The sequence below is a fragment of the Perna viridis genome, chromosome 2 (genome assembly GCF_037379345.1).
Source record: "Perna viridis isolate PV_CMFRI_1.1 ecotype Kerala chromosome 2, ASM3737934v1, whole genome shotgun sequence".
Classification (NCBI taxonomy): domain Eukaryota; kingdom Metazoa; phylum Mollusca; class Bivalvia; order Mytilida; family Mytilidae; genus Perna; species Perna viridis.
The window spans coordinates 20,953,833-20,979,938 of record NC_142446.1 but is presented as its reverse complement, the minus strand read 5'-3'; the positions used below and the strand labels follow the sequence as shown (position 1 = coordinate 20,979,938).

Genomic DNA, 26,106 nt, shown 5'->3' with positions numbered 1-26,106 from the left:
GCTTGCCAGACAACCTCTAGCATTGCTGGAGTAGAGCTGTTAGTAATCTTAAACATGAAACTTCAAGTATGGTGAAGTTCTCAGTGCTTGATTATAGTCAATGCTATTCCATAGAAAGCCTATTCAGTGCCATTATTTCATAAATGTTGGCCTTACATGTACCTTTCTGTTGTTACTTGTAATTTAGACCAAGGAATACCAATGAGTGTCCAATGCATCTTTCTCCTACCTCATCATTTAAGAATACGATGAAATTGTATAAAACATTAACCTAATGCACACCTACCTTTACATTCCGTTGAGTAGACTTTTGATAGATTACTTTGGCCAGCTGACATGTTCTGTACAAATTTCAATCTTTGTAAGTTACTTATTCGCACAGTTTTTAAGAAGTTCAGTGAGTTGCCCATCAATTTGTTCATCCTTGCTATCCTGGTTTTTCTCTTTTAATACTTTGTATCAGTTGACACGCACATAATTTTTATGAATAAAGTAGTAACTGCTGTTCATTGATCTGTATAGTTACACAAATATTTCTCTTATCTTTTCCGACTTTGGTCCTCACAAAAAAATCGTGTAGAAGACCTCGGCATTTTTCCAATAATGATAACGATATTATTAGAGGATCACGCATAGAAAGCACTTCCTGTCGGTAAATGACAAAGCAACAACATGAGCTCAATTGGAACTGGTGTAAGTGGTTAAAACATTCTTTAAAGTTTGTTTAAATGTTATATTTGCTGTAGTGTCTTAGTCTGTCTTGGAACCAATGAATGACTGATACTACAATCGGTCCTTGGTCAATTTTGTTTTTTTATCCAGGGAGTCGATATTCTCCTCTCCCATTTTTTCAATATGATAAAGGCATTATCCTTAACTTAAGTGTAAGCGAAGCATAAAGCTTCCTTTATTTGAAGTAGACTTCATGTCATTTATCACTTTTAAATATAGGTCTATGATTTGATTTAAGATATTTTCACAGGGTTCTCGAGGACCCGACATCTGACTCTGAGACCCTTGGCCTTGCATATCACAACAGGGGAGTCCAGGGGCTTGTGAAAATTCTCAATCCAATTGCCTAAATCTACACTAGTAATACGATTACTCAACATGAAGTCGGTTTGATTGTTAATTTGTCCAACTTTAATTCAAGCCGTCGGTACAATAAAACAGTGGCTCAGATGATTAGCAATCGAAAAAATGGCAGGTTTATAGGGGTGGCCGGTTTTGTGAAAAATAGCAATGCATTCTAAGAGCTGTTCCATTAATGTGTTCTATAACCCTACACCTTGTCAGTTTGTTGGTTGAGACATGTTTAATGCCGATTCAAAACTTTTTGCCGTTATTACATTTCAAAGCTTGCATCATTTGTAAATGATTAGATTTTACAAACGGTACTGCCAACAAAATAATGTTTACGGTTTTGAAAGAATGTGTATTAAAGATCAAAGGGCTATTGATGGTAATTAATTATTTGTATTGTTTTCGTAAATTACCTATCAACAAAGTCTAATAATTTCACCCCTATGTTGTTTTGGCTTGGGTACAGGTCACATTAATTGACAGTTAAGAGATTGTAAAGATTGTACTATTAAATGACCCCAGTTGTCTGACATATGTACACAACAATTAACACCAACCAGTGACAAAATGTAATGACTGGATTAAATTTTTTGTTTAAACTACTGTCCCCTTCAATTATCATCTGTCCACTGATGAAATGCAAACTGGTCAGTGAATGAATTATTAATTACGTAATTTTACGTAGTCATTTACAGTTTTGTTGACACATTTATTAAGGTGAACAACAACTGGGCGGCCGGAATTGTGAGGTTGTTTTTATTTGAAGTATGTAACTAAAACTGTGAAAAACCGGCCGATGTACAGTTTTAGGAGGTGGCCGGTCTACTGAAGACATAACACACAGGTTTTAAGGTATATCAGCCAGGACTTTTGAAAACGACCTGTTTGAAGGGAAGACCGGTTTTCTGTTTTTGTTTGTTTGTTTGTTGGGGTTTAACGTCCGAGCAGCAATATTTCAGCTATATTCAGACAATGAACATGAAATGGATGATAAAATAAACATGAAATGATAAAAAAAAAAGGATGGGTCACAAGGACAACAGGGTCGACAAATTTTGATTGCCACTAGAAAAAGGGGGGATGGGTAAGGTTGGGCAATTTAGCCTCCTGTGGCGGAGCGCAAAGGTTCCTACTTCTATCGAATACCACAGCAGGGTTCTTTAACGTGCGAGGAACGTGGCATCTTTCCCAACACAGTGCACCACTATGGTTTGCGGTCAGGTTTTCCGTATTATAGCCTGACAACCCCAGCATGTAACATGCCAGGGGTACCCCATTCCACCATCTGGGGCACACATCCCAGTTGCTCTGTGGGCAGAGCACCTAACCTCCGGCTAGGTTTCTGAGCACTATTTAGTCACCTTTTACGACAAGCTTAGCGCTGCTGCAGGCCTTTTCTTTTAAACACCCGGACCTGCACGGGGAGGCCGGTTTTCTGAGGTATATATATATATATATTGTACAACGATACTGAAGGCACTGAAGAAGGTCATTTGTTGACTGAAAATTTTGCTCATTATATATTTTATTATAGTGTATTAACATCTTTCTCTATATCGTTGTACAATCCTTTAGACTTATAAAAAATTTTTGTTTGTGCTGCATCGTCATGACTCGATGATCTGATACCCATTAAGTTGAGTTCGAGTCCCGCAGAGGGAACGACTAAAAATGATTTTTCAGATCCTTCTATAGTTTTACATTATCTTCCCTGTATCAATTTGATCCGATGGAGCAGTGTAGCGAATAGAGTTTCTGAGACGTATAATATTGATTTGTTGTGACATGCATCATTAATTTGATCCTCTATCCTACATCATAACACCTAGATGAGCTGTCCCATACTACCATACATCATGTACTAAGTTACAGCCCTAGATTAGTCCTATGAGGATGAATGACCCGGCCAGTGAAAGCTATATTTTAATATAGCATAGCTGGCAGAGAGGTCTACCGCACTGGACTTAGTGCAGGCGGTGTTGCCATAGATGTCACAGCGTTATGAGTTTGAGTCCCACGGAGGGAATGACTAAAAATTTGCTTCGCAAATTTGACAGTTCTAACCTCGTTGGGAATTTTCAGACGTTTATATATATATATTTGAAACGTACTGTAGATGAGAAAGCTTTTATTGGTGGTCGAAAATGACCAGCTGAAGACTAAATAAGGTCGCTGTCTTGTCTTTGTTGGACAACACAGAGGAAGAATTTAGTTCTTGTACAGCTAGTGCACCAAAGAAAAAAAATTTTGTATGCAATGGCTGAAATTGTTTCAATGGTTGGAGAAATTTGAAGAAGAAGAACAAACACGTGTTATCTACAAAACTGTATGTGGTGCAAAGACGCTAAAAAAATCTGTTTGTTACCGTTGGCGGTACAAACTTGAAACATAAAACCCTTCACTTTTCTTGGGACCCTCATAATTCCTTAGAGGACTTGTCATTTTTGTGGCAGGGGAGTCATGAGACTTGCAATTTTTTGGGAGGTGTGAGTACCCTGTTTTCATATGTGGGAGCTGAAAGGATATTTCAAATATTTGTTATTTTGTCTGTTGAGCAGTTCGTAATTGAATGCAGGGTTCTGTCAGGTTCTCTTCAACCAAAGTAGCTTTTTTTGAAAATGTCTGAGTAGATGGAATCAAATAACATTAAACATCATTGAAACTTTTCTTGGGACCCTCATAATTCCTTAGAGGACTTGTCATTTTTGTGGCAAGGGAGTCATGAGACTTGCAATTTTTTGGGAGGTGTAAGTACCCTGTTTTCATATGTGGGAGCTGAAAGGATATTTCAAATATTTGTTATTTTGTCTGTTGAGCAGTTCGTAATTGAATGCAGGGTTCTGTCAGGTTCTCTTCAACCAAAGTAGCTTTTTTTGAAAATGTCTGAGTAGATGGAATCAAATAACATTAAACATCATTGAAACTTTTCTTGGGACCCTCATAATTCCTTAGAGGACTTGTCATTTTTGTGGCAGGGGAGTCATGAGACTTGCAATTTTTTGGGAGGTGTGAGTACCCTGTTTTCATATGTGGGAGCTGAAAGGATATTTTCAAATATTTGTTATTTTGTCTGTTGAGCAGTTCGTAATTGAATGCAGGGTTCTGTCAGGTTCTCTTCAACCAAAGTAGCTTTTTTTGAAAATGTCTGAGTAGATGGAATCAAATAACATTAAACATCATTGAAACGTTTAAAATGTCTAAGCTTCAATATATAGCAATGTCGCATTTTGCTTTAATGAAAGTTTCTCAACTGGTCAATATAATGGAATTTTTTGACAAATAGCTATGTACATTTGGTGCTTATTCAAGAAAAATTTGAGACTGGTGAAACCTGAAATGCTCCAGAAGAATAGGGGTGAAATGTTACTTGAGGTACTGAAAAACAATGGTACTTTTTCCATTTTTGTTACAAGGTTCACTTAGTGTGCTTCCAATTTGGTACATGTTGGAGAAAGAAGTCATTTTTTTAGTTCACCTGGCCTAAAAGGCCATGTGAGTTTTTCTCATCACTTAGCATCCGTTGTCATTGTCGTCTGTTGTTAACATTTCTTTAAAAATCTTCTTCTCTGATATTACTAAACAAAATTTTATAAAATTTGGTGACAACCCTCCTTCACATGTCTACTCCCAAAATTGTATCTGTTATGGTCCTTTACCTAAAAACATGGCTGCTGTTACTATAAATAGAACATAGGGTGTTACTGTATATTTTTTTATATAAACCATAACAGGTATAAATATCTGATACAGTCGAACCTCATAAAGTCAAAGTCTAAGGGACCATGCAAAAATTTTCGAGTTAACCGAGGTTCGAGTAATTAAAGGTCGAGGATAAACCAGATATACTAGTGGTTTGGTCAATGATTGTTTCTGCATTTACATCATTTGTTGTGCTTATACATGTACATGTACTTTACTTTACACAGTACTTCGTAATGTCTTGCCAAAACATCCCAGTTTAAATTTATATGATGTTTTCTTAGCAAAAAAATATAGATGGTGAAAAAAATGAATTCCTAAATCTCGTCTTGAAAAAAAGGTGTACCTTTTTATAGGTACCAAAAAAATTGCAGTTGTATATTGGTATGGCACTGTCATTGTCCGCAGACACTTGGTTTTTCATGTGATAACATCAGTTATGGTTGACAAAATTTTATATGATTTTACTTACATGTACATGTTTGCTAAAGAAAGGTTCCTATTTGATTTGGAGTTTGTGGTCCCTACCATTTTAGAAAAAGGGGCCAAAAGGGTAAAAAAAAGGTGGTTTTTTTTTTTCTAAACCCATGTAGGATGTTAGTTTTTTCTTGCAATATTGATATTTCTTTTTTGCTCAAGGCCAAGTGAGCTATTGCCGTCACTTGGCGTCCGTCGTCGTCATTCGTTAACAATTTTTAAAAAATCTTCTCCTCTGAAACTACTGAGCGGAACTACCTATATGAAACTTTGCATAGGTGTTCCTTAGGGTATCTTACACAAAATTTTTGTTCAGATTTTTTATCTTTGAAAAAAACATGGCTGCTGTTTCTAAAAATAGAACATAGAAGTCGTACAGTAGTTTTTTGCATATATCTCCAAAACAGTAAGCTTTTGCCAAATTCTGACATTAGTAAAAGTGTTCAGCATGATGAGATTTATCTGTGGACAAATTTTCATTTTAATCTGTTAAGCCATGTGGGAGTTATTGCCCTTTGTCAACATTTTTTGATATTTTTAAAGTTACTTCATTCTAAAATCTCTAATGACACTACTTGACCAATTGGAACCAAACTTGATATGAATGTTTCTTGGGGCATCTTGCACTAAAGTTACGTTTAGATTTTTGATCCGTCAAAAAACATGTCTGCTGTTACTAAAAATAGAACATAGGGATCAGACTGTAGTTTTTTGCATATATCTCCAACACTATAAGGTGTAGCCAAATTCTGACATGAGGTTAAAGAGTTCAGCATGATGAGATCTATCAGTGGTCAAATTTTCATTTTAATCTGTTAAGCCATGGTGGAGTTATTGCCCTTTTTTTCGACATTTTACATGTATTTCTTTCAAAAATCTTCTCCTCTGACACTACTTGACCAATTTGAACCAAACTTGATGTGAATGTTCCTTATGGTGTCTTGCACTAACGTTATGTTTAGATTTTTTATATGTCCTAATACATGGCTGCCATTACTAAAAATGAAACATAGAGGTTAGACAGTAGTTTTTCCCATATATCTCCAAAACCGTAAGGTTTAGCCAAATTCTGACATTTAGTAAAAGAATGATGAGATCTATCTGTGGTCAAATTTTGATTTTAATCTGTTGGGCCATGTTGGAGTTACTGCCCTTTTTGATGTTTTTTTGCTATTTTAATGTTATGCATAGGACTGATGTTGGGAATTTTGATCCATCAAAAAACATGGCTGCTGTTACTAAAAATAGAAAATAAGGGTCAGACTGCAGTATTTCACATATATCTCCAAAACCATTAGGTTAAACCAAATTCTTACATGGGTAAAAGAGTTCAGCATGATGAGATCTATCTCTGGTCAAATTTTCATATTTATCTGTTAAGCCATGTTGACAGTGCCCTTTTTTGACATTGACATATGAAAAATGTCTTTTTTTTCCAACCAATATCTTGAAAAGTGTAATAAATAGAGAGAAACTTTCAATTGCCGAAATGATCCATATGAAAAGTCCTACCAGTCTTCTTGAGTCAAAGTTGTTAGACAACTTTTAAAATTTTTGCCATTGGAAGACAAAATTAAACCAGGTGAGCAATTCAGGCTCCTGGGAGCCTCCTGTTTTTTGTGTTAATTCTGGTAAACAAATGTATCAACAGATTTGATGTGTTTTGGGCTGTTTTGGTGTTTTAAGGAGTCAAAAGTGTCAAACCCCCAACAAATAATTTTTTAAATTTTTGGTCCAATTACAGATATTTTTTTTATTGGATTCCTTATGAAAATCTCTGCCTGCATTTTTCAATCAGATTTCACATAACTTTTACGGCTTATGAGTTTTAAGGGTCAAAGGGGCCACACCCAAAAATATTTACTCCTTTTTTTTGTTTGGTCTAATTTCATAAATTTTTTTTCTTGGATTCCTAATGGAAATCACAGCCTGTAATTTTCAATCAAATTTCAGATATCTCATATGGTTCTCATGTTATAAGGGGTCTAAGGGGCCACACCCCAAAAAAAATTGACTTCTTTATATTTTGGTCCAGTTACTAGATATAAAAAAAAATCTAATGGATTCCTTATGAAAATCCATGCCCACAATTTTCAATCAGATTTCAGATATCTTGTATTGTTTTTGAGTTATTAAAGGGTCAAAAGGACCATTTCTCATAAAATCAACTTTTTAGCTCACCTGGCCATATTGGATTGTAGTTACAATTTCTGATTTTGGCAATAAAATCAACTTTTTTCAGTTTTTAGGTGTTAAAGTTGTTTTTTTTAATCTCAGAAATTGGAATTCACAATTTTTTCAGTTTTTGCTGAAAGATGATCTACACCATTACCTTGGCATTGTGTAAAAATTAAAAACCAATGTATGGAATTTTAAGGATTTATGCCCATTTGTAGTTTTCTTACTATAGAATTTATACAGGAATGCACAGTTACTTTTTTCCATAGAAGATATTCCAAATTTAGAAATAATTCATTAATTTATTCTTTCCCTCACTTCCGGTAAAGATTATTTGGGGTAAATGGCAGGTCACTCAATGAAGAGCCAGGGAGAAATTCCTAAGGGAAATTGTTGTTGATTGATTTTTAAGTAGAAAATTGATTTCAAAAGCCAAACAATGCTCTTACTTTCTACAAATAAAAAAATTGCTTCAGTAATTATCTTTTGGAAGACCAACAATGTTTTAAACAAAAGTTTTGTTATAAGAGTACTTTTATTTTTGAACCAGTTTTTGTCAAGTAGGGCTGTATAATTCTGGAACAATTCAGGATTTCCCAATTTGAATATTGTCTATTATGATATTAACAGCCATATGGAAATTCATGCCATATCCACCAATGTGTCTTTGTTCAAATCTTACAAATTTGCAAGATCAGAGCATTTATATTGGAATTCTTATGATCATCTATGTAACTAAAATTTTTTTAGTATTTCAAGACATCTTCATGTTTATTTGAGTATATTTTTGTAAATAGACAGACCCCCTTTTCGTAGCATATACATGTAATAAATACTATTATTGACTATTTTTGAATATTAGCCTAAATAATGATAAAAAAAAACAATACAAAATACAAAAGTGTGCCAATACAGGATTGAGCCATACAATACAGCTTTTACCCATCCAATACTTCATATTAGCCTAGTTAAAATCCCTATTTGCCTAGACCAATAGGACATATTGAACTAGTTAGTCAATAAAGGTATAATTGCATAAGATTTTCCATATTGGCTGAGTTATTGGTCTTCAGCTAGCAATATTGGACTGAAGCGTAGCTGAGGACCAGTAACTCAGCCAATATGAAAAACTTAACGCAATAATAATATAGTATTGATATGAGACAGGTGCTACCTGAAATGCTTCCAAAGAAACTGAACAAATTCAGGAACCCTTGGGACTTGACTTCATTTTGTATAATTAAGTCTCTGCTTCAAAACAGCAGGATATTGTACATGCAAATGGTTTTTGGCTTCTGTGTCACCTGTTCAATAGCAAAGTTGGAGAAAATTCACATGCTGGAAACACCTCTCTAACATTCAGTGATCCCAATTTAGTTAAGGAATGACAAAGTCCATGTTTTGTATCATGAAACTCTGAAAGTCATTCAGATGGAAATGCTGAATTGGAAATTGCATAATGCATAATCTGATAAAGAATGTGTGAAAGTTAATTTAATTCTCCTGAGCAGTTTCTTAGGAGTTGCTGATGAAAAATGGGTATAGTCTTTCTGAATGATCACAATTCAATATTGTGTATCACTTGATATAATTTTTCAACAAAAATAATGAACTCACATTTTGGGTTGTTAATTTTTCAGTAGGAGTTGATGTCTAGTGATTTACTTTTTTCACTCATTATGAAATTCCATTACATAGATTTAAATGTTTAAATATGTTCAACATCACCACATGATGGTTCAAGAACACAATTAATTCCCCTTGGTTTTCGTTGTATACGAATATAGTTCCAATTTTGGTAGTAGGTACCTTCCACATTTTTTGATATTTTTACTGGAAACTTATTTGCTGAAGTTTTGCCTCTAATTGGTAGAAAATAGGTTAAAATTACATGGGATTTTTTTTCATTAATCAATTCTGACTAAAAGTTGTGATTTGGTTCAGTGGAAGAAGGTTAAAATTTAGGACTTTTAACTCAGTTCATTTGTCATGTTTATCCCATCTCCGAATTATATGTATTAATTTCAGAAAATGATGGTAAAATTTTCTACAATTTATATATAAAATCCTGTTTGTACATATCTTTAGGTCAGAGAAGTTTTATTCAATTTGCACCGGTGGAATTTTTTTTATCTGCTCAAATGTGTATATTGAAATGCACTTGAAAATTAATTGTGGTCTCGTGCCTGATGGTAAAATTTACATTGATTATTTCAGATAAACGATATCCTTCACCAATACAAAAATCAAGATCAATATTAAGTAGATTCTGAATCTGAGTGACACAAAGAATGAATGGTATCTTTATCAAAGCAGTCCTTTCCTTCCAAATTTTCAACAACTAGCCTGAATAATAGAGGACTGTATAGGATTCAACTAGGCCGAAACAAGAAATGTACATATCATGTCTTTAGCCCAAATTAATTTTTACTAGCCCCGGGCTTTGGGGTAGTGGCTAAAGGCAAGCACTGTCAAACGCACATATACCGGTAACCAAATGATTATGAAACTGAATGAGAATGTGGGTGTTTTTATCAAAAACCGGAAAGATATTAAATATAGAAAATAAATATATATGGTACTCAAACTGTATATTTCAGTATGATTTGTCAGCCTCACAGTTTTCCCCAGATGGCAGAGTTTTTCAAGTAGAATATGCTTTAAAGGCAGTTGAAAACAGTGGGTAAGTAGCTTCTGCAAAGTAACTATACACCATACATGTTCATGTCACATGCTACATAATGCAATGAATTTAACCAATCTTTGTTCGTGAAAAGAAGTCTGAAATCATGTTGATAGAGATACATGTATGGTACCTGGACTAGACATGTTTTTTTTTTACGATATCAAAACAAATTCCACTTCTTTCATTCAGGATTTTATTTCTATGACTCCTGTTTTTCATAGCATAATTGACAATGTCAATTGAGATATCTGTTTTCTGTTCAGTAAAATTAAAGTTATTATAGTAGCAAACCTGTCATAGGTACAAAACTCATCGCACAAGGTTTTAACATTTTTTGCAGAAATTTTATGAATTATTTTTCATTTTTCTTGTCTATATTATTTTTGTAAGCTATTAAGGAATTAGACCTGAAATTAGTCATAAGTCACAGATGGCTTAAGTTGCTCTCTTTTGATTGTTATTGTTTAATTGCTTAATAAGAGTGACAAGTGATTTTCATCTTTCATTAAATTATCATCACATAATTAGCTTTTGGCATATTTCAAACAAATGTTAATATTGCTTAAATATATGCCAGTCTTGAGCAATTGTCAGTTTTGGACTATAAATAGACTCTATGAACAAATTCCAAGTCTTTGGGATCTTTGTTCTTTAATATTATTTATTCAGCCCCTTTAGGATCCTTTTGAGAAAAAAATTACAGTATCTCAAGTCTCCTTGTTTTCTTTGGAAAACATTAACAACTAAATAAAATTTATGCAATTTGAATTAAATCTCACAAGTCAACTCCTAGATTTGTTGCATTCGTCTTCAAATCATTTTAGACAGACTTATCCAATTCATGTTCCAAATGACAAGTTATCCTGGGTTTGTTGAGTTTAAACAACTTTTGTACAAGTAAATTTTTGCAAATAGAGTGAAGGACATGTATTTTATGGTTCAAACATGAAAGATTAAAACTAACTTGACAGTAGTACAAGTAATTTTGGGCAAATACTACTTGTTAAACAAAATTTTGTTTTTACTTCATCCTATCTACCTGTAGGAATTGTTATTTTTGTCGAATGTTAACAATCTAACTGAATTGAATATTTAATGTTCCTTACATCAAGTCTCTTCCTAGATTCAGTTTAATTTTACTGTCCCATGGACAGTATTGTACACAAAAGTTTTTTTTTGAGGTTTTGCTGATTAAATGATGTTTGTTGTCTCCCCTTTAATGTGAAAAAGTGGTGTTTACAAAGCTCCTGTAAAATATTTTTTATTTGTGTTTCCTGGAAGTGGCATAAGTTGTAGAACAGTCAGATTCAGACAAATATGATTTGGAGTAAATTGGCTGAAACAAACCCAGAAATTATTGACACTTGTGAAGACCCATTAAGTCAAAAAAGTGCAATCAATTTTGTGCAAAAAGTAATGGCGGCCACACCATTGTTACCTGTTGACTCTATAAAAAATAGAAATGTAAGGACAACAACAGCAATCACAGAACCCAGCCCAACACCCAGAAAACGGTCAGTATTTTTGTATCTTCACTGAAAAGCATTGTAAACAATAAATAAAAAATGACTTACAGACATTTCTAAGATTATTTTTGAATAAACTGGGTTGTTATACACCTTTTAATGTTTCTGATATGCCATAGGTGTAGGCATTTCTGGCTATAGGTAATACAATTCCTGGAACATCTACTTTTTAAAAAGTTTGGAAACAATTGGATATGATTCTTTCTCAGCTGTTCCACTTGATGTTCAAGAACCCAACCCACCTTGGAAAAAAAAGTAGCTCTGATTGTATTATTCAAATCAAAGCATAAATTTTAGATAGGAAAGGCAATCATTATCTATCTCGAATATTTTTTTGTGCATTTGTTTTCATCACAGGTTATGTGTAAAATGTTTCCACCATCTGTGCAACTGTTACATTTCCAGAATCTATACTAATTATGAATCAGACCCACTATTAGTTGCTGGAGCTGTTCCTAATTTGATATTTTAAAGGTGAAGCTCATGATGCTTGCTTATATAGGCAATGCCTACCACATATTTAAGACTATAGTCACAGTGAATTAGAACACAGCCTGCAGACACCCCAATAAAAAAAAACAAACAAACAAACAAACTAACAGGATTTAGGACATCATCAAACTTATGAGAATTGACATGATAGAGGCCTCTTTATCTTCTTAACTTCATCCTCTCACAAGTTAAACCTGTCTCATATTACATATTAATGTGAATCAATTGTTTTCTTTTTCAGGACTGCCATTGGAATACAAGGAAAAGATGGGGTGGTTTTTGGAGTTGAGAAGTTAGTAACATCAAAACTTTATGAGTCAGGAGCCAATAAAAGGATATTTAATGTAGATAGACATATAGGGATGGTAAGCACACATGTGATAGTGATGTATACTCATATGTAAACATGTTTCTATTTTAGTCATAAATAGTAGGATAACAGAGGTTTAAAAAGTCTTCAAATAACAAAGTTTAATGCACCGAAATACATGTATAATACAGCTAAATTTGGTATCATTTTGGAGGAAAATCATTCTACTTTCAGATTAGAATTGTTGTACAAATGTATTGTGGTCACAACTTGAAAAATTTTGCATTTTGTGAGGGCGCCCAGTTTACCTTCACAAATACAGGCTGGTAAAAAGTCAGTTTTGATTATGAAAACATGAAAAAAAAATTGTTAAGGATCTAAGTGTGTTTAAGTAAGCATAAGGATTACATAAGGCTGTAATTTTAATTTAAATATTGATATGCAGAAAATATTGACACAGTTTTTGAAGACCGTATTTTTGTGCCAATTTTCATCAATTGTATGAAACTCGTACATGTTTTTGACCACAGTTGGTTTAAATGCATAGATTTTGTAACCAGGTACCTTCTGAATTAAGTCTCAATGTTGTGCAATGATAAAGAAGTATTTTTAATTAGTAAACAAAAAGGTCAATATCGGTCGTACAAGCTACCGCATAAATGCGGAATTTCATGTATTCCATGTACAATCTTCCGTATATTGTGGTCAGAAAATAGCTAGTACACTTAGCCAAAATTACAGTCTAGCGTTGTTGCGTCTCGCTAATGGTATATTGTGTACTGTTTATTCTGCTTGGCTATTTTTGTTTTGTTTGCAAGAAATCTTCGACAGAATTTTGTATTTGTGTTCTTATTTGGATGTCCGCTTATTTTTTTCAAGTGACATTTATGACTTGGACCAAATCTTAGTATGGTACATTTTAATTCCGGATTATAGTAGTCTTTCAAACTTTCAACATCTAGTACTAAGATTAGTAGATTTGAGAGATGATTTTAATGGGTGTTGAAAGAAATCTTAGTAAATAAATTATTTAGGCATATAAAAAAGGGTTGGATCAGTGGTTTAGCTAAATAAGAAATCATAAGTGTGCCAAAACATTTGAAAAGAAGTACATGTGCTTAACAAATGGGAATGTTTGTTTCTTACTTATAAGAAGGCACACTGAAAGGTTGCGATTGCATTAATTTGTATAGAATCGATAAAACATTTTGACTTTGATCCACATTTCCATTTTATCCACAACACATTGAATTCATAAATAGTGTGTCAGGTCTTATACAAAACTCCAATTAATTTGGAATATCTGACTCATTATGGTTCTATGTTGGTGGTCTAAGAAGAAAATTGATGCTATTATGATTCTCTATTTATCCATTTCTCTATGGAACACCCTGCATATTTGATAGACGGAGTGAGCCCGTGTTGTAACTGATCGTGAAATACCTCAGCGAATGAACACTTTACAAAGCAATCAAGAACCATACTAATGATTTTCAGATCTAGGTCAAGCTGAAATCGTAATTTTGTTGTTTCAAAATGTAGCAAATGGCATTTTGCTTTACCATTAGACTCAAAGGGAACATAAACTGAACACACAGAGCCAAACTAACGAACTCACCTACTTTGTTTTAGTTCATTTGAAACAAAAAGCTATTCCAATATGAAATATGGCACGTTGGTAAACAAAGGGGTAGAACAACTTGCTATCGTCAATGCTATCCCCCAAGAGGCCGATGCAAAGAAATTGAAATATCTTCTCTCTTCCTTCAAGATATTCTTGTAACCTGCCAGGCTTTCAAATCAAAAGCTATCCCAGTATCCAGTCACAAACTGTATAATCATAACAGGTCTGTGTGAAGGATACAGGTTAACTCTGCTAAGAACCTATTCTTTCGACACGTGTACTATTAAAAATGTTTTCCAAGTCAATGGCTAATATGATTTTTAAACCGAAAAAAAAAAAAATTGTTGCTGACACAAGTAATCAAACTAGTCAGAAAAAAAGTGTCTTGGAGATGCAGTTTTTGTCGCATGTCATGACCTTACAAAACTGGTACTGGTATACTATACAATAAAAGTCTTTTTGTTTCTTTCTTTTGGCTTGCACTGGCATGTTTAAGAGGAATATCGGCGATGTGGAGTCAAAAACAAACTAAGACCAAATCAATTTGGATACAATGATGCACTGTTTCGTTACATGCAATAAAATCCAGTTTGGCCAATAAGGAAGTGTTGTTTCTGTTATTTTCTTTTAACTGCATTTATTACATTATTGGTACATTGTATTATCTTTTTTAAATTAATACATGCTTTCCGTTTCTCAACAAACTGATAGTTTTCGTTGTAGTCAATACAACAAAAAATTATAGACAGGTTAAGTGGTGTTCTTTTGAGTTAATGAAAAATTCCATATTTATCTCAAAATTTGTCAAGAACTGAGATGGTTATATAAAACTTAGGCCTACTAAACAGTTTTGTTTTGTATCATATACTTATCTTTGCAAATATATGAAATATTCACACACTGGACCAAATGGGAACTTGTTTTTGAACTAATGGAGAAATGACTCTTTCAGAGCTTTTTTAATAGAAAATTCCATATTTTACTGATATAAGATGGATATAGATATTAAAAAATAATTTCAGAAAACTTTCTAGTTTTAAAATTTTGGTACCTCCAAGTTCAAGGTCGGCCTTTCATTTCGGGCTGCTAAAATTTGAAAGATTTAAGCATGTTTACCAAAAACTGCTGTGGACGGCACTATTTTATAGTTTTTTTTTTTAAATATAGCTATTGATTCTTGTATGGGATGGAATTTGAGCTGATCTGATGTAAAAAGTTTGGAATTTTTTGCACCAGCAAAGGGAAGTATGCCATACAAAAAATGATACAACTTTTTCTCTTAAAAATCATGATTGACCTTTGAACCCATTTTGTTAGAGACGTGACCACAATCATTGTGTATGACGTCGCTATTTCGATAGAGCTTGAAATATGCTTTCCATCGATATATTATTTAGCCATAGTATATTCCAGTGCATTAAATTCTCAAAAATTGATAGCCTGCTACCCTACTAAAAAGGAAACTATTTCTAGATTTTTCAAGTCTTCATGTTTTTTATTTTTTGAAACATTTACATAGTACGCTGTATTACAGGGGTAAAACTTGGGATTTTCAAGCTGGTAGCCTAGACCACATTCCAGTTAAATACTCTGTATATTTAACTAAATTCAACCCAAAAGTTTGGTAGCCCAACTCAAAATCTTGTAGTCATGGGATACTGGGCGTCTGCTAACTATTACTTTTGTGTAATATAATACCTATGTATATGTGTCACATTAAAGTTAATATACTGTAATTTTCAGGCAGTGGCTGGTTTACTAGCAGATTCTAGATCTATAGCAGAAACTGCCAGAGATGAAGCCTCAAATTACAGATCTAATTATGGATCATCTATTCCTCTCAAAGTAAGTTCTAATTACCTGAAGGATATAAGTATGAAAGTCATTATTGTGTGTTGTTATAATACAGAATTTCAGGTGAAGTGTATGGTTGGATGTTGTTTTTAAAGTATTATATTATAATTTGCCTCTTGAAAAAGCACTATATGAAATATCCCACATTGCATCATATGGATGCGGGCCACTATGTTTAAAGTATTCTCTGTCCTGGTCAAATTGTTCTCTCCCATGATTAACTTTTACCATTATAATCATCGGCTTACAATTATTTTATGCCTGAGAAACCTGTCAATTAGTGACTCAGAATATACAAACCAATTAATCATAACAAATTAACAATTGAAGTCAATCTATAGATAATTATGACATTGCCGATAAGATTCTTAATTAGTCGCCCAAGAAATTAATTTTAAGGGAAGTGTCAATCAGATGAAAATATTTTTAGTGAGCCAATTAAAACTGAATAAGGTCAAAGGTAGCTCAACCTTGACTAAATGCCCATGGCTGTTATTAAATGCAAAGTTGAAAGAAGGTTGAATATCATACATTTTCAACATGTAAAAACTGGTTTACCTAATAAAAAGTCAATGTTTATTTATTCCAACAAAAATAAAATGGCTGACTTGTTAACACTGCCGTGTTGTTGTTTTGTTGTATATCATCCTCCAATGTCTGGAGCACACATATTTTTGTTGAGAAAAAAGATAAGAAATAGACAATAAAAGTTCCCAAGTCTGAATATAGTACCAATTGCAGGATGAGGAAAAATGGACTGTTTAGTTAATATGCACATGCTATGACCCATATTAGTCCTGATGTCATGACTGTAAAATTTTTGTTATGAATTATCTTCTTATTAATAACCCTCCCCTGTGTCAATGTTTTTCTTTCAGCACCTGGTAGACAGAGTTTCTATGTATGTTCACGCTCACACCTTGTACAGTTCAGTTCGACCATTTGGTGTCAGTGCCATCTTAGGTTCATATACAAAACAGGAAGGTCCTCAGATGTATCTTATAGATCCTTCTGGTGTTTCATGGGTAACTATTATAATATAGATATATCTTTTAATAATGAAATTAATTAAGTTCTAAAACAACATATTTCCTTTCTGGAAGTAGAAATTAAATTTATTTATCTTTTCTTCAGAGTAAATTAATTTTAAAATGTCACATTTTGATAGAATGAAGCTCTTGATTTTAATATGAACAATATACATGTGTAGTAAGCATTTTTATAAACTTAAATTTTTTTTTTAAATCCTCAATCAGTGCCAGAAGTGTTGAGAGGAAATAGGTGATAGTATCATACTTGTCATCACTTACATGCCATATTTATTTTTTATATGTAGGGTTATTATGGATGTGCAACAGGAAAAGCCAGACAGGCAGCAAAGACTGAAATTGAAAAATTAAAAGTGAGTAGTGGACATCAAAGTTATATTATTAGAAGAAATTTATTCAAAAACTTCATCATAAATGAAGGCATGTTAACAAAATAACAAAAAATAAAGCACTTTGGATTGATTTTGGGGGTAGTGAACAAAAAACTTTTAGGAGGAAGTGGTGAAAACACTTTATGCTATGTAAATTGAAATGGTCACTTCTGAAACTTAGTGCTTTGAATTATTTATAATGAAGGAAAGGGTGAATTAAGTAGAACAATGTTAGATATGGCAATTTTGTTTACATTATAAAGTCAAAGTGTTCCCATATTGACAATTGTTATTGTTTGTTTTCCTGCATGATGTCACACATGGCGAGTGCAACCATGTTTGTGTGTAAGTAATTTTTACAGAATATAATAAAACTTTTCTAAAACATAACGTTTGGTATTTTTATTAAGGATAAATTTGATGTTCATTCACGCTACTTAAATGAATGAAAACAGCTGATACACGTGGTAATGTAATGTATGTTTGTTTACATGGTTTAAGGCAATGAGTCAACCCTAGGTGCTTCTCATATAGCAATCGAAAATCAAACACAGTCTCAAAGACCTTTATAGAAGTCAGAATAGTTTATAGACTTTGTATAAAACATTTATTTTCACATGAACAAGTTATCTGTAAAAATTTTGGCATGATAACCAGACTTATTGAAAGTCAGATTGTAAGAGTGCACTCTTTACTAAGTAACCTCTTTCTAACATAAATGAAAGTGACATAGTTCATAAAGCTAAAGCTTTATTTCATAAAGTTATATAAAATAGCCTGTAACCCTTTTTTTACCTCATGTGAGATATTGCCATTACTTCTTGTCTGTTGTTGTCTGTTAAATGGTGTGAATGTTTTGTAAGATATTCTGCATAGAATAGATTTGGGTATTTGTGATCCATAGACAAACATGGCCACCATTACTGAAAATAGAATATAGGGGTCATGCAGACAGCAGTTTTTTCCATATATCTCCAATACCATATATACTTGAGTATAAATCAATCTGCCCATAAGTTGGACCCCTATTTTCAGTCCAAAATTTCTGGAACCTAGCCTAGACCCACCTATAAGTCGGACTGATTTCTGACAGCTGCACACTTTCATTCATTCTAATTTTGGTACAACCAATAACCCAAATTAAAATTATAAATATAGTTTACAATAAAGAATGAAACAGGAAGTTGGTAATACTCTTACAACTCATTTTTGAAGATATTTCTATTAGTTAATAGGTTTTAACCTGAAGAAAAATAAATTCATAGAAAGAATTGTCATTAACTAAATATTGATTATTTTTGTCGCGCATTATGGAACATATTGGGTCATGTTTCTATTACACAGTTGGGTTTTGTGCTGTATGAGGGGTACACAGGTAAAAATCAAAACAGCTGTGTGGAAAATATGAATAAAGTCATTAAAGGCCAGTATTGTGGCAAAATGAAGACTAAACATTAAATATTCTTTTACTGCATTATATTTTAGCTGTAAAAGGTAGTATATGAAGACAGTATTCCTAAAACTGACATTTACAATTCAACATTGGGGTAAACAGCACTGGTCTGGCTGTTCAATGTTGGTTTCATGCTCATGTCAATTATCAGCCTTTTGACATTTTCAAGCAGAAAATTTTAGTTTATATGCTATTAACTCATCTGTAAGTCAAAACCCTTCCCAGCAATTAAAAATTTAGTCCAAAAAATCTGACCTATAAGCAAGTATATACAGTACAGTAGTTTTAGCAAAATTGTGTCATGTAAAATTTTTGTGAAAATCTATCACCCCATGTTGTAGTTCTTGCCCTTTTTTGTTGTTACTTGCAAAAATCTTTTGCTGTGAAACTAATAGACAGAATTCAATGAAAGTTGATATGATTGTTCCTAGTGGTCTCCTGCATGAAATTAGTGTTTGAATTTTGTATCAAAGAAAAACATTGCCCCTTTTACAGAAAATAAAATGTAGCTTTTCAAGCCAGGTTGGCGATTCATGCTCTTCAGAGCCTCTAGATCGTAGACACCCCTTTCAAAATCTCTTGACCCACCCTTACATATGTTTTCAAAACCCTTATTATGAGCTAATATTTGCAGATAAAGTTAGTCTTTCTTTGGTTAAGGTTCTGCAAATATCAAAATCTAGGACATTAATTGTCAAGATGTTCAGAATGCAATTATCATGTTCCTGAAAACTTTGCTTAATACTTCTTTATACAGTATTCTACATCTATGCATGTTTCCTTCCTTCACTAAACATATTACTCTGGCCAAATTTTGCTAACAATAAATATGTAAACATCAAATTTTAAAGTAAATGTACAGATTTACCAGAACAGATTTTTGTTTGGAAATGAAAATATGCTGTAGCCTAAATGTCTAATGCAGTGTGACAAATTGCTACATTTGAATGAAAATTTTAATATTTTATGTTTATTGGTGTTAGTATTTAGCTGGATCATGGCTTACAATATCTCAATTCATCTTAATTTAAAAGAATAATCAAGGGAACCAAGATTCTAGTGGAAATCAAAAGAATGTAATCCAGTGACAAAGACCAGACTAGGAAAACAGACAAACACAACAAAGAACATAAAATAACTAAAATAATACAGACAAAGTAACAAAAGTAAATGAAAAACTTGGACTTTACTGAAAACTGGAACATGGGTGCACCGGTAGGGTAAGCATCCTCTGCTTTTCTAGAAATGGCAATTTTTCAAGAAAATTAATGTTAGCTTGCATTCCAGAAAACATTTAGGAACAGGACTGTATGAATTTCAGACTTCAAATCTTGTTTTTGACAGCTGTAGGTTTTCTATAAAATATATTGTTTACACTTTTGTGGTTTATGTTATACATGTATTAACTTTTTTTCCTAAGTTTGAATTGTGCTTGTGTATTAAATACATATAAAGATGTATTTAGCAATGTTTCAGTGTTTATTTTAATGTATTATTAAAACTATGAATGAAAACATTTCATTAAGGTATGTCCTAGATATTGACTTAAGCTGAACCTTCATTTCAATTAAAAGATCATTGTCTTATAGAAAGTTTTATTCTCCTTGGGTGGTTATCATTTAAACAAGGGAGGGCCATATATATTCTAAGAATTTCATAATTGCATTATCTGTAATAGTCGAATAAGAATTGAAATAAATCTTGTTAGCCATGCATGTTTTTATTTCATTGCAGATGAAAGACATGCCTATTGTAGACCTTGTGAAAGAAGTAGCAAAAATGTAAGTCAAAAGAAAAGTGATCATGATGTATTGTTCGGGAGAGTTCACTGTTTGCAGATTAAAAAAAATTCAGACAGAGTCTTGTTTGCTGTTACCTTGACAGCTTTTATGTTGGTAAGACAGGTAATGAAAACAGACTTCAGATTCTCAATTTTTTATATATTAAAATATGGAAATGCTCATGAATTTTTGACATGGATGGATCACATCCTCTTATAAATCACAACCTTTATATTATAGCATTTGTTTCACATATGAACACAGTTTGTAATGTACCAATATTTTTTTTTTTTTTGCAGTATATACATTGTGCATGACGAAGTGAAGGATAAAAATTTTGAATTGGAATTGAGTTGGGTTGGAGAATGTAAGTTGCAGTATGTTCAGTATTACTAGAACCCATTGAATGACTGACTCACTAGTTACACATACAAATGATTCATGCATTCAGTTTTGTTTCTCTGAAAATAAGTTCTCTCATGTAAAGCCAAAAAAAAATACATTTGTTTCCCCTCACCCCTTCCGGGTCAAAACGAAGCCTATGGGTCAAAGTATTATTTCCAAAAGAAAAATTTATCTTTTTTATTCCAGGGAAAAATAGTTTCTGTTCTGTTTCAGCCTGTCCCAGCTCATTGTACCACATCATTTCCCTCATGTTTTTAGTCTCCTACCGGCTTTAGCCAAAGGGGACTTTAGATTTACACACGGTCCCTCTGTCTGGAGAAAAATTGAAGTTTTCCACACTTTTTTTCTAAATGCTTGCAGACATTGAGCTGAATTTTGGTATATGAGTCAACCCTTATGAATTACAGATCAATTTTTCATTTCATCCTGCTCCCCTGATTTTTGTACGAGTTATGGCCCTTGAACTTTGAAAAATTTATCAAAACCTAAGTTTCTGCACTTTTTTTTATACGCTTGCAGATATTGAGCTGATTCTTGGTATGTAAGTCTACCCTTATGAGTTACAGATCAATTTTAGGTTTTGTTCTGCTTCACCAATTTTTTTTGTCTAAGTTATGGCCCTTGAATTTACTGAAATTTTAATTTTTCACACTTTTTTCTAAATGCTTGCAGATATTGAGATGATTTTTGGTATGCGAGTCTAATTTGATGAGTTGCAGATCAAGTTTACATTTTGTTCTGCTTGCTGTTATTTTCTAAAGTTACCAACTTTCAGTTGTACACACCATACCAAAATTTCAGTTTTCACATTTTTTTCTAAAGACTTATGGTATTGAGGTTTTATTTTTTTTTGACAAATCAGTCAACTCTTATTTGAAACCTAATTTTTCCAGTTGTCTGTGCTTAAAACTTTGCAAATCTACATCTGTTAAATGGGTTTGAGCATCTTTCTTGTCTTTGTCCTTATTCCTTCTTCTGTTCAAAATCAAGGTCATTTCCTCAGTTTGTCATTAATACTTGATGATCAAGGTAGTGATATAAACAGTTGGTAGGGGACTATGTATTGTTTTGCAATAATTTCAGAATGTTTGTTCTATTAGAAATAGGACTGAATTAAGAGAAATGTATGACAGCAACCTTGTGTGTTACTTGACAGACATTGACTTAGATGAAAGCATCTTTCAGATCATAAGCAAATGTCCTCTAAATCTTGAAACCTATCTGAGAATGATTCTAAAGGAAACCCCAAATCCATTCAGATCAAATATGAATATAGCAGGTACTCAGTATCCTAAGCTAATACAATTGTAATCAAACTCAGAAAGTTTTATAAAAATCCATCAAATGATTTGAAAGGACTATCATAAGTTATCATTTACAAACCATCAAAATTGGGGGATGGCAAAAGTTGAAGAGAGCTTAATTGGAAAATTAAAAATGGAATTGTGCTTTAAAATCAAACTTAAACTGTAATAAAACTGACCTACATGTAAATATATAGCAGTATGTACCTTACAGTAACTACAATTTTCTCGACATCCCATATTCTATATTACTATGTTGTTTCTTTAATTGCAGTAACAGGAGGCAGACATGAATTAGTGCCACAAAATGTTTATACTGAAGCAGAAAAGTTTGCTAAGGTAACAGTATACCATAATATCTCTTCTGAATGTCATATTAATTTTTCAATTTTTTTGTATGGGCCTACCCCATGAATGTGACAAAATGTGATAAGAATTATCTGCTGCTATGGTGGTTAGTTTAGGAAACTTGGGGCTTTTTTTTAAGTGCACCTCTTTGATATAATTATTGGACAGACAAAGCATTGTTTAAACACAAAATTTTAAACAAAATCCACAAGACTTCCTCTGTCTCAAGTTATTGCTGTTGAATGTTATACTACTCCTTGAGTGGCATTAGGGTTCACAATGAAATTAGACATCTTCATAGTCAATAAACGTCTTCAACTTTGATAAAAATCTGTGTTAATAATAAAACAATTAAAAGGACTGTGATTTCTCTCCGAATCAAACACTCTGGCGATTGTGAAATGATTTTAAATCTTAATAAAAAAAACTGATGCTGGAAATGGACACAATTGCCTTTCCGGTAGAGGCAAGCAGGAACATTTTAAGAAATTTTTTCATACCTGTTTCGGAAAAATATGTGCAGGTGGGTTTGTGACCAATAAATTATATTAATGTGGCCTTAGAAAATGAGGTGAGAGATATAGTTTTAAATTATAATCTACAAATGAAATATGACTGGAAAAATTTGCAGCGTATTTTCAACCATTTTCTATTTGATTGTGTAATCTTATGGTGATGATGCCCTTACCACCTTTAGTCTGTTAATATTTGGTTTCAGGATAATAAATGATGTACTGGTAATAGTGATAGGATATCAGTTAATTATTACCACAAGATAAAAAACAGAAAAGGAATGTTAGGTTTAATTTGCGGGGGTTATGACCCTATTAGTGAATAAGGGACAAAAAAAGGCAGCCAAGAACAAACATTTTATATAGAAAAAAAACTATATATATTGAACAAACATTTTATATAGAAAAAAAACTATATATATTATATAATAACTCAGATAAGTGAATGGATCTGTGTGAGATTAAGAAAGATCAGACTGGGACTAATTTGGGCATTGAGACTATGTAAGAATTAAGGGTAAATAGACAAAGTGATGCCCCTGCCCTCCACATGACACAACTGCCTAGCCAAAATACTCTGACAAAAGTAAAACTACCCTAGAAACATTTTGTGTCTTGAAGACATGGATGAAGCCCAAACATGTAAAAGATTTGTCTTTTGACACTTTGGTAATGCTTTTCACTGAGCTTCTAAATACATTTTCTATCAATACTCCACAAGATATGCTTGTGCATAAAGAACACATGAATATATGTAGATGAAAATTGTATAAAAAAATTATACTTAAAAAGTAGAATTGGTTTCACCATTCTGATTTGGATCAAATATCATTGTGAAAATTCTTATGTATCTCACAAGTTGGAATTTTTCAAAAAATTAAAAGAAGCTTCCCACTTTAGATGTAAAATTTCCAAAAGCTTAATTTTAATCAGTTCAAGCATTTATTTTTTTTGGAGTTATTATGCAAAAACTTGAACCCACCCCTACCCACTTTGTTATGATTAAATTTCTGTAGAATTTTTTTTTTAATTTAAGGTAGCTTTGGTGGGATAGATTTTTATGGCTATGATCCAATCTTTAAGGATTAATTGGCAAAAATTAGATTTTAAATTGCTTTTTAGCTCACCAGGCCAAAGCCATCAGAGCTATTGCCATCACTTGGCGTCCGTTGTCGTTAACAATTTTTCAAAACTCTTCTCCTCTGACACTACTCGACCAATTTGAACCAAACTTGGTATGAATGTTCCTTAGGATATCCTGCATAGAACTGTTATGGGGATTTTTGATCTGTCGAAAAACTTGGATGCCATTACTAAAAATAGAACATAAGGGTCAGACAGTAGTTTTTCACATATATTTCCAAAACTGTTAGGTTTAGCCAAATTCTTTCAATAGCTGAAATGATCCATATTATTAGGACTACAAAAGTCTTCTGGGATAAAAGTTGTCAGATGATTCCTTGTAAGAGTTATTGCCCTTGAAAACATTTTTTTTTACAGTTTTCAGTTAATATCTTGAAATCTATGATAGAAATTCTTCTTAAATTTACTGCCCTTGAAAGACAAAACCAGGTGAGCAATTCAGTCTCCTGGGAGCCTCTTGTTCATGTCTAACAACAAAAATTTTAAGTTCTTTGGCCAATTTCATTCGGATCAAAATCTTATGCTGTGTTAATTACTACATTACAATCCAAATAATGAGTTGTATCAAGCTTGAATGGTTACGTCTATACTTGCCCAGCTGTTCAGGGTTCGAATCCAGCAATTTAATTATTTCAAGCTGCCCCTTATGAAGCATTTTATGTAGAACTATTCTGACCAGAGAATTGTATTTTGTTTGCAGGAAGCACTGGAAGAATCTGATGACTCTGATGAAGAAGATCTGTGATTTTAAGTTGTAGATTTCATACCATTGACATTAAGTGATATTGTTAAAGTGCTCCAACATTTTCATGAAAATCTACTCATAATATCTGTTCTCATGTTGTTACAACTTTGTACATTAAATGATTGATTGATATATTTTTACTTTTTTTTTGATAGTTAAACAATATGTATCCTAGAAGTAATCTAATCAAAATGATAATTCCCTATTCAACTACAAATACTTTCTGTATAGAAGTATCTTTCTTGCCATCAGTTCTATCATCAATGATACCTTGGATTACCTATAAGCATATCAATATACATTAACTAACAAGATTAGCAAAAAAAGCTGAGGTTATTCATTTGGCATATTTGATGGAAACTTCAAATTTATAAGGAATGAAAAGTGAATAGAAATAGTTTTCAATACTTAAATTATAATGTATTTTGGAAATTAGAGAGTTGGAAGTATTAGTACTGTTAAAATTCTGGCTTATTTTAATGGTATCTCGGGGTCTGTTCATTATGACCCTTTTGCAGTTCTTTGATTAATATTACAAGTGGAAATATAGAATATGGATGTTGTTGTCCTAATAGATCAAATATGCTTTAATACTTGTAGTTGCTAAGATATGAACCTTTGCCAAAGTAAATCATACAGAAAATTCAAGTCCAGATAATCTGTATCTGGTAGGGATGTTGCTTAGTACCATACATCAATGCACTAACAAATTTTCATCCTTCCAGTACTTAAAGTCATGGTGTTTTTAACCAAAAAATTCAACAGAGTAGTTCATGAAGATGTGTGTCAATGCAACAAAATTTCTGTATGGATGTTGCTTACAATCCAAGATGCATGCACTTACCAAATACCATTCCTTCAACACTAATAATTATGGAGATTGACTCATTCTTTTTCTTAACATGAATTCTTCTTCAAAAGAAAAAGGCAGAGTGGTTACGATTTGAAATATATGCTATGCATTCGATATTGTAACCCCCAAACAAACAGGTCTGTTCTGAAGGACCATATAAAAAATGCAGTAAACATTAAACTAGAGCCTGAATCGCTCTCACCTAGTTAACCA

The 26,106-nt window shown here is 32.7% G+C and overlaps 2 protein-coding genes across 2 annotated transcripts in view; one reads left to right on the top strand and one right to left on the bottom strand.

Annotated features, from left to right (window-relative positions):
• The window catches only part of LOC148624022 (uncharacterized), a 38,161-nt gene extending 37,576 nt beyond the window's left edge, over window positions 1–585 (bottom strand). The window contains exon 1 of the mRNA XM_088566436.1: window positions 287–585. Within this exon, the coding sequence (XP_088422562.1) occupies window positions 287–422 (136 nt within the window). The 5' untranslated portion in view covers window positions 423–585. The remainder of the gene's footprint in view (window positions 1–286) is intronic.
• On the top strand, window positions 585–25,172 carry LOC148624021 (proteasome subunit alpha type-3-like). The gene is made up of 10 exons (XM_088566444.1): window positions 585–693; window positions 10,038–10,120; window positions 12,383–12,506; window positions 15,819–15,920; window positions 16,808–16,954; window positions 17,266–17,331; window positions 20,537–20,583; window positions 20,883–20,950; window positions 22,567–22,631; window positions 24,996–25,172. Exons 1-10 carry the CDS (start codon window positions 673–675, stop codon window positions 25,038–25,040), a joined length of 768 nt encoding a protein of 255 aa, XP_088422570.1. The 5' UTR covers window positions 585–672; the 3' UTR covers window positions 25,041–25,172.
• Window positions 25,173–26,106: the final 934 nt, after the last annotated feature.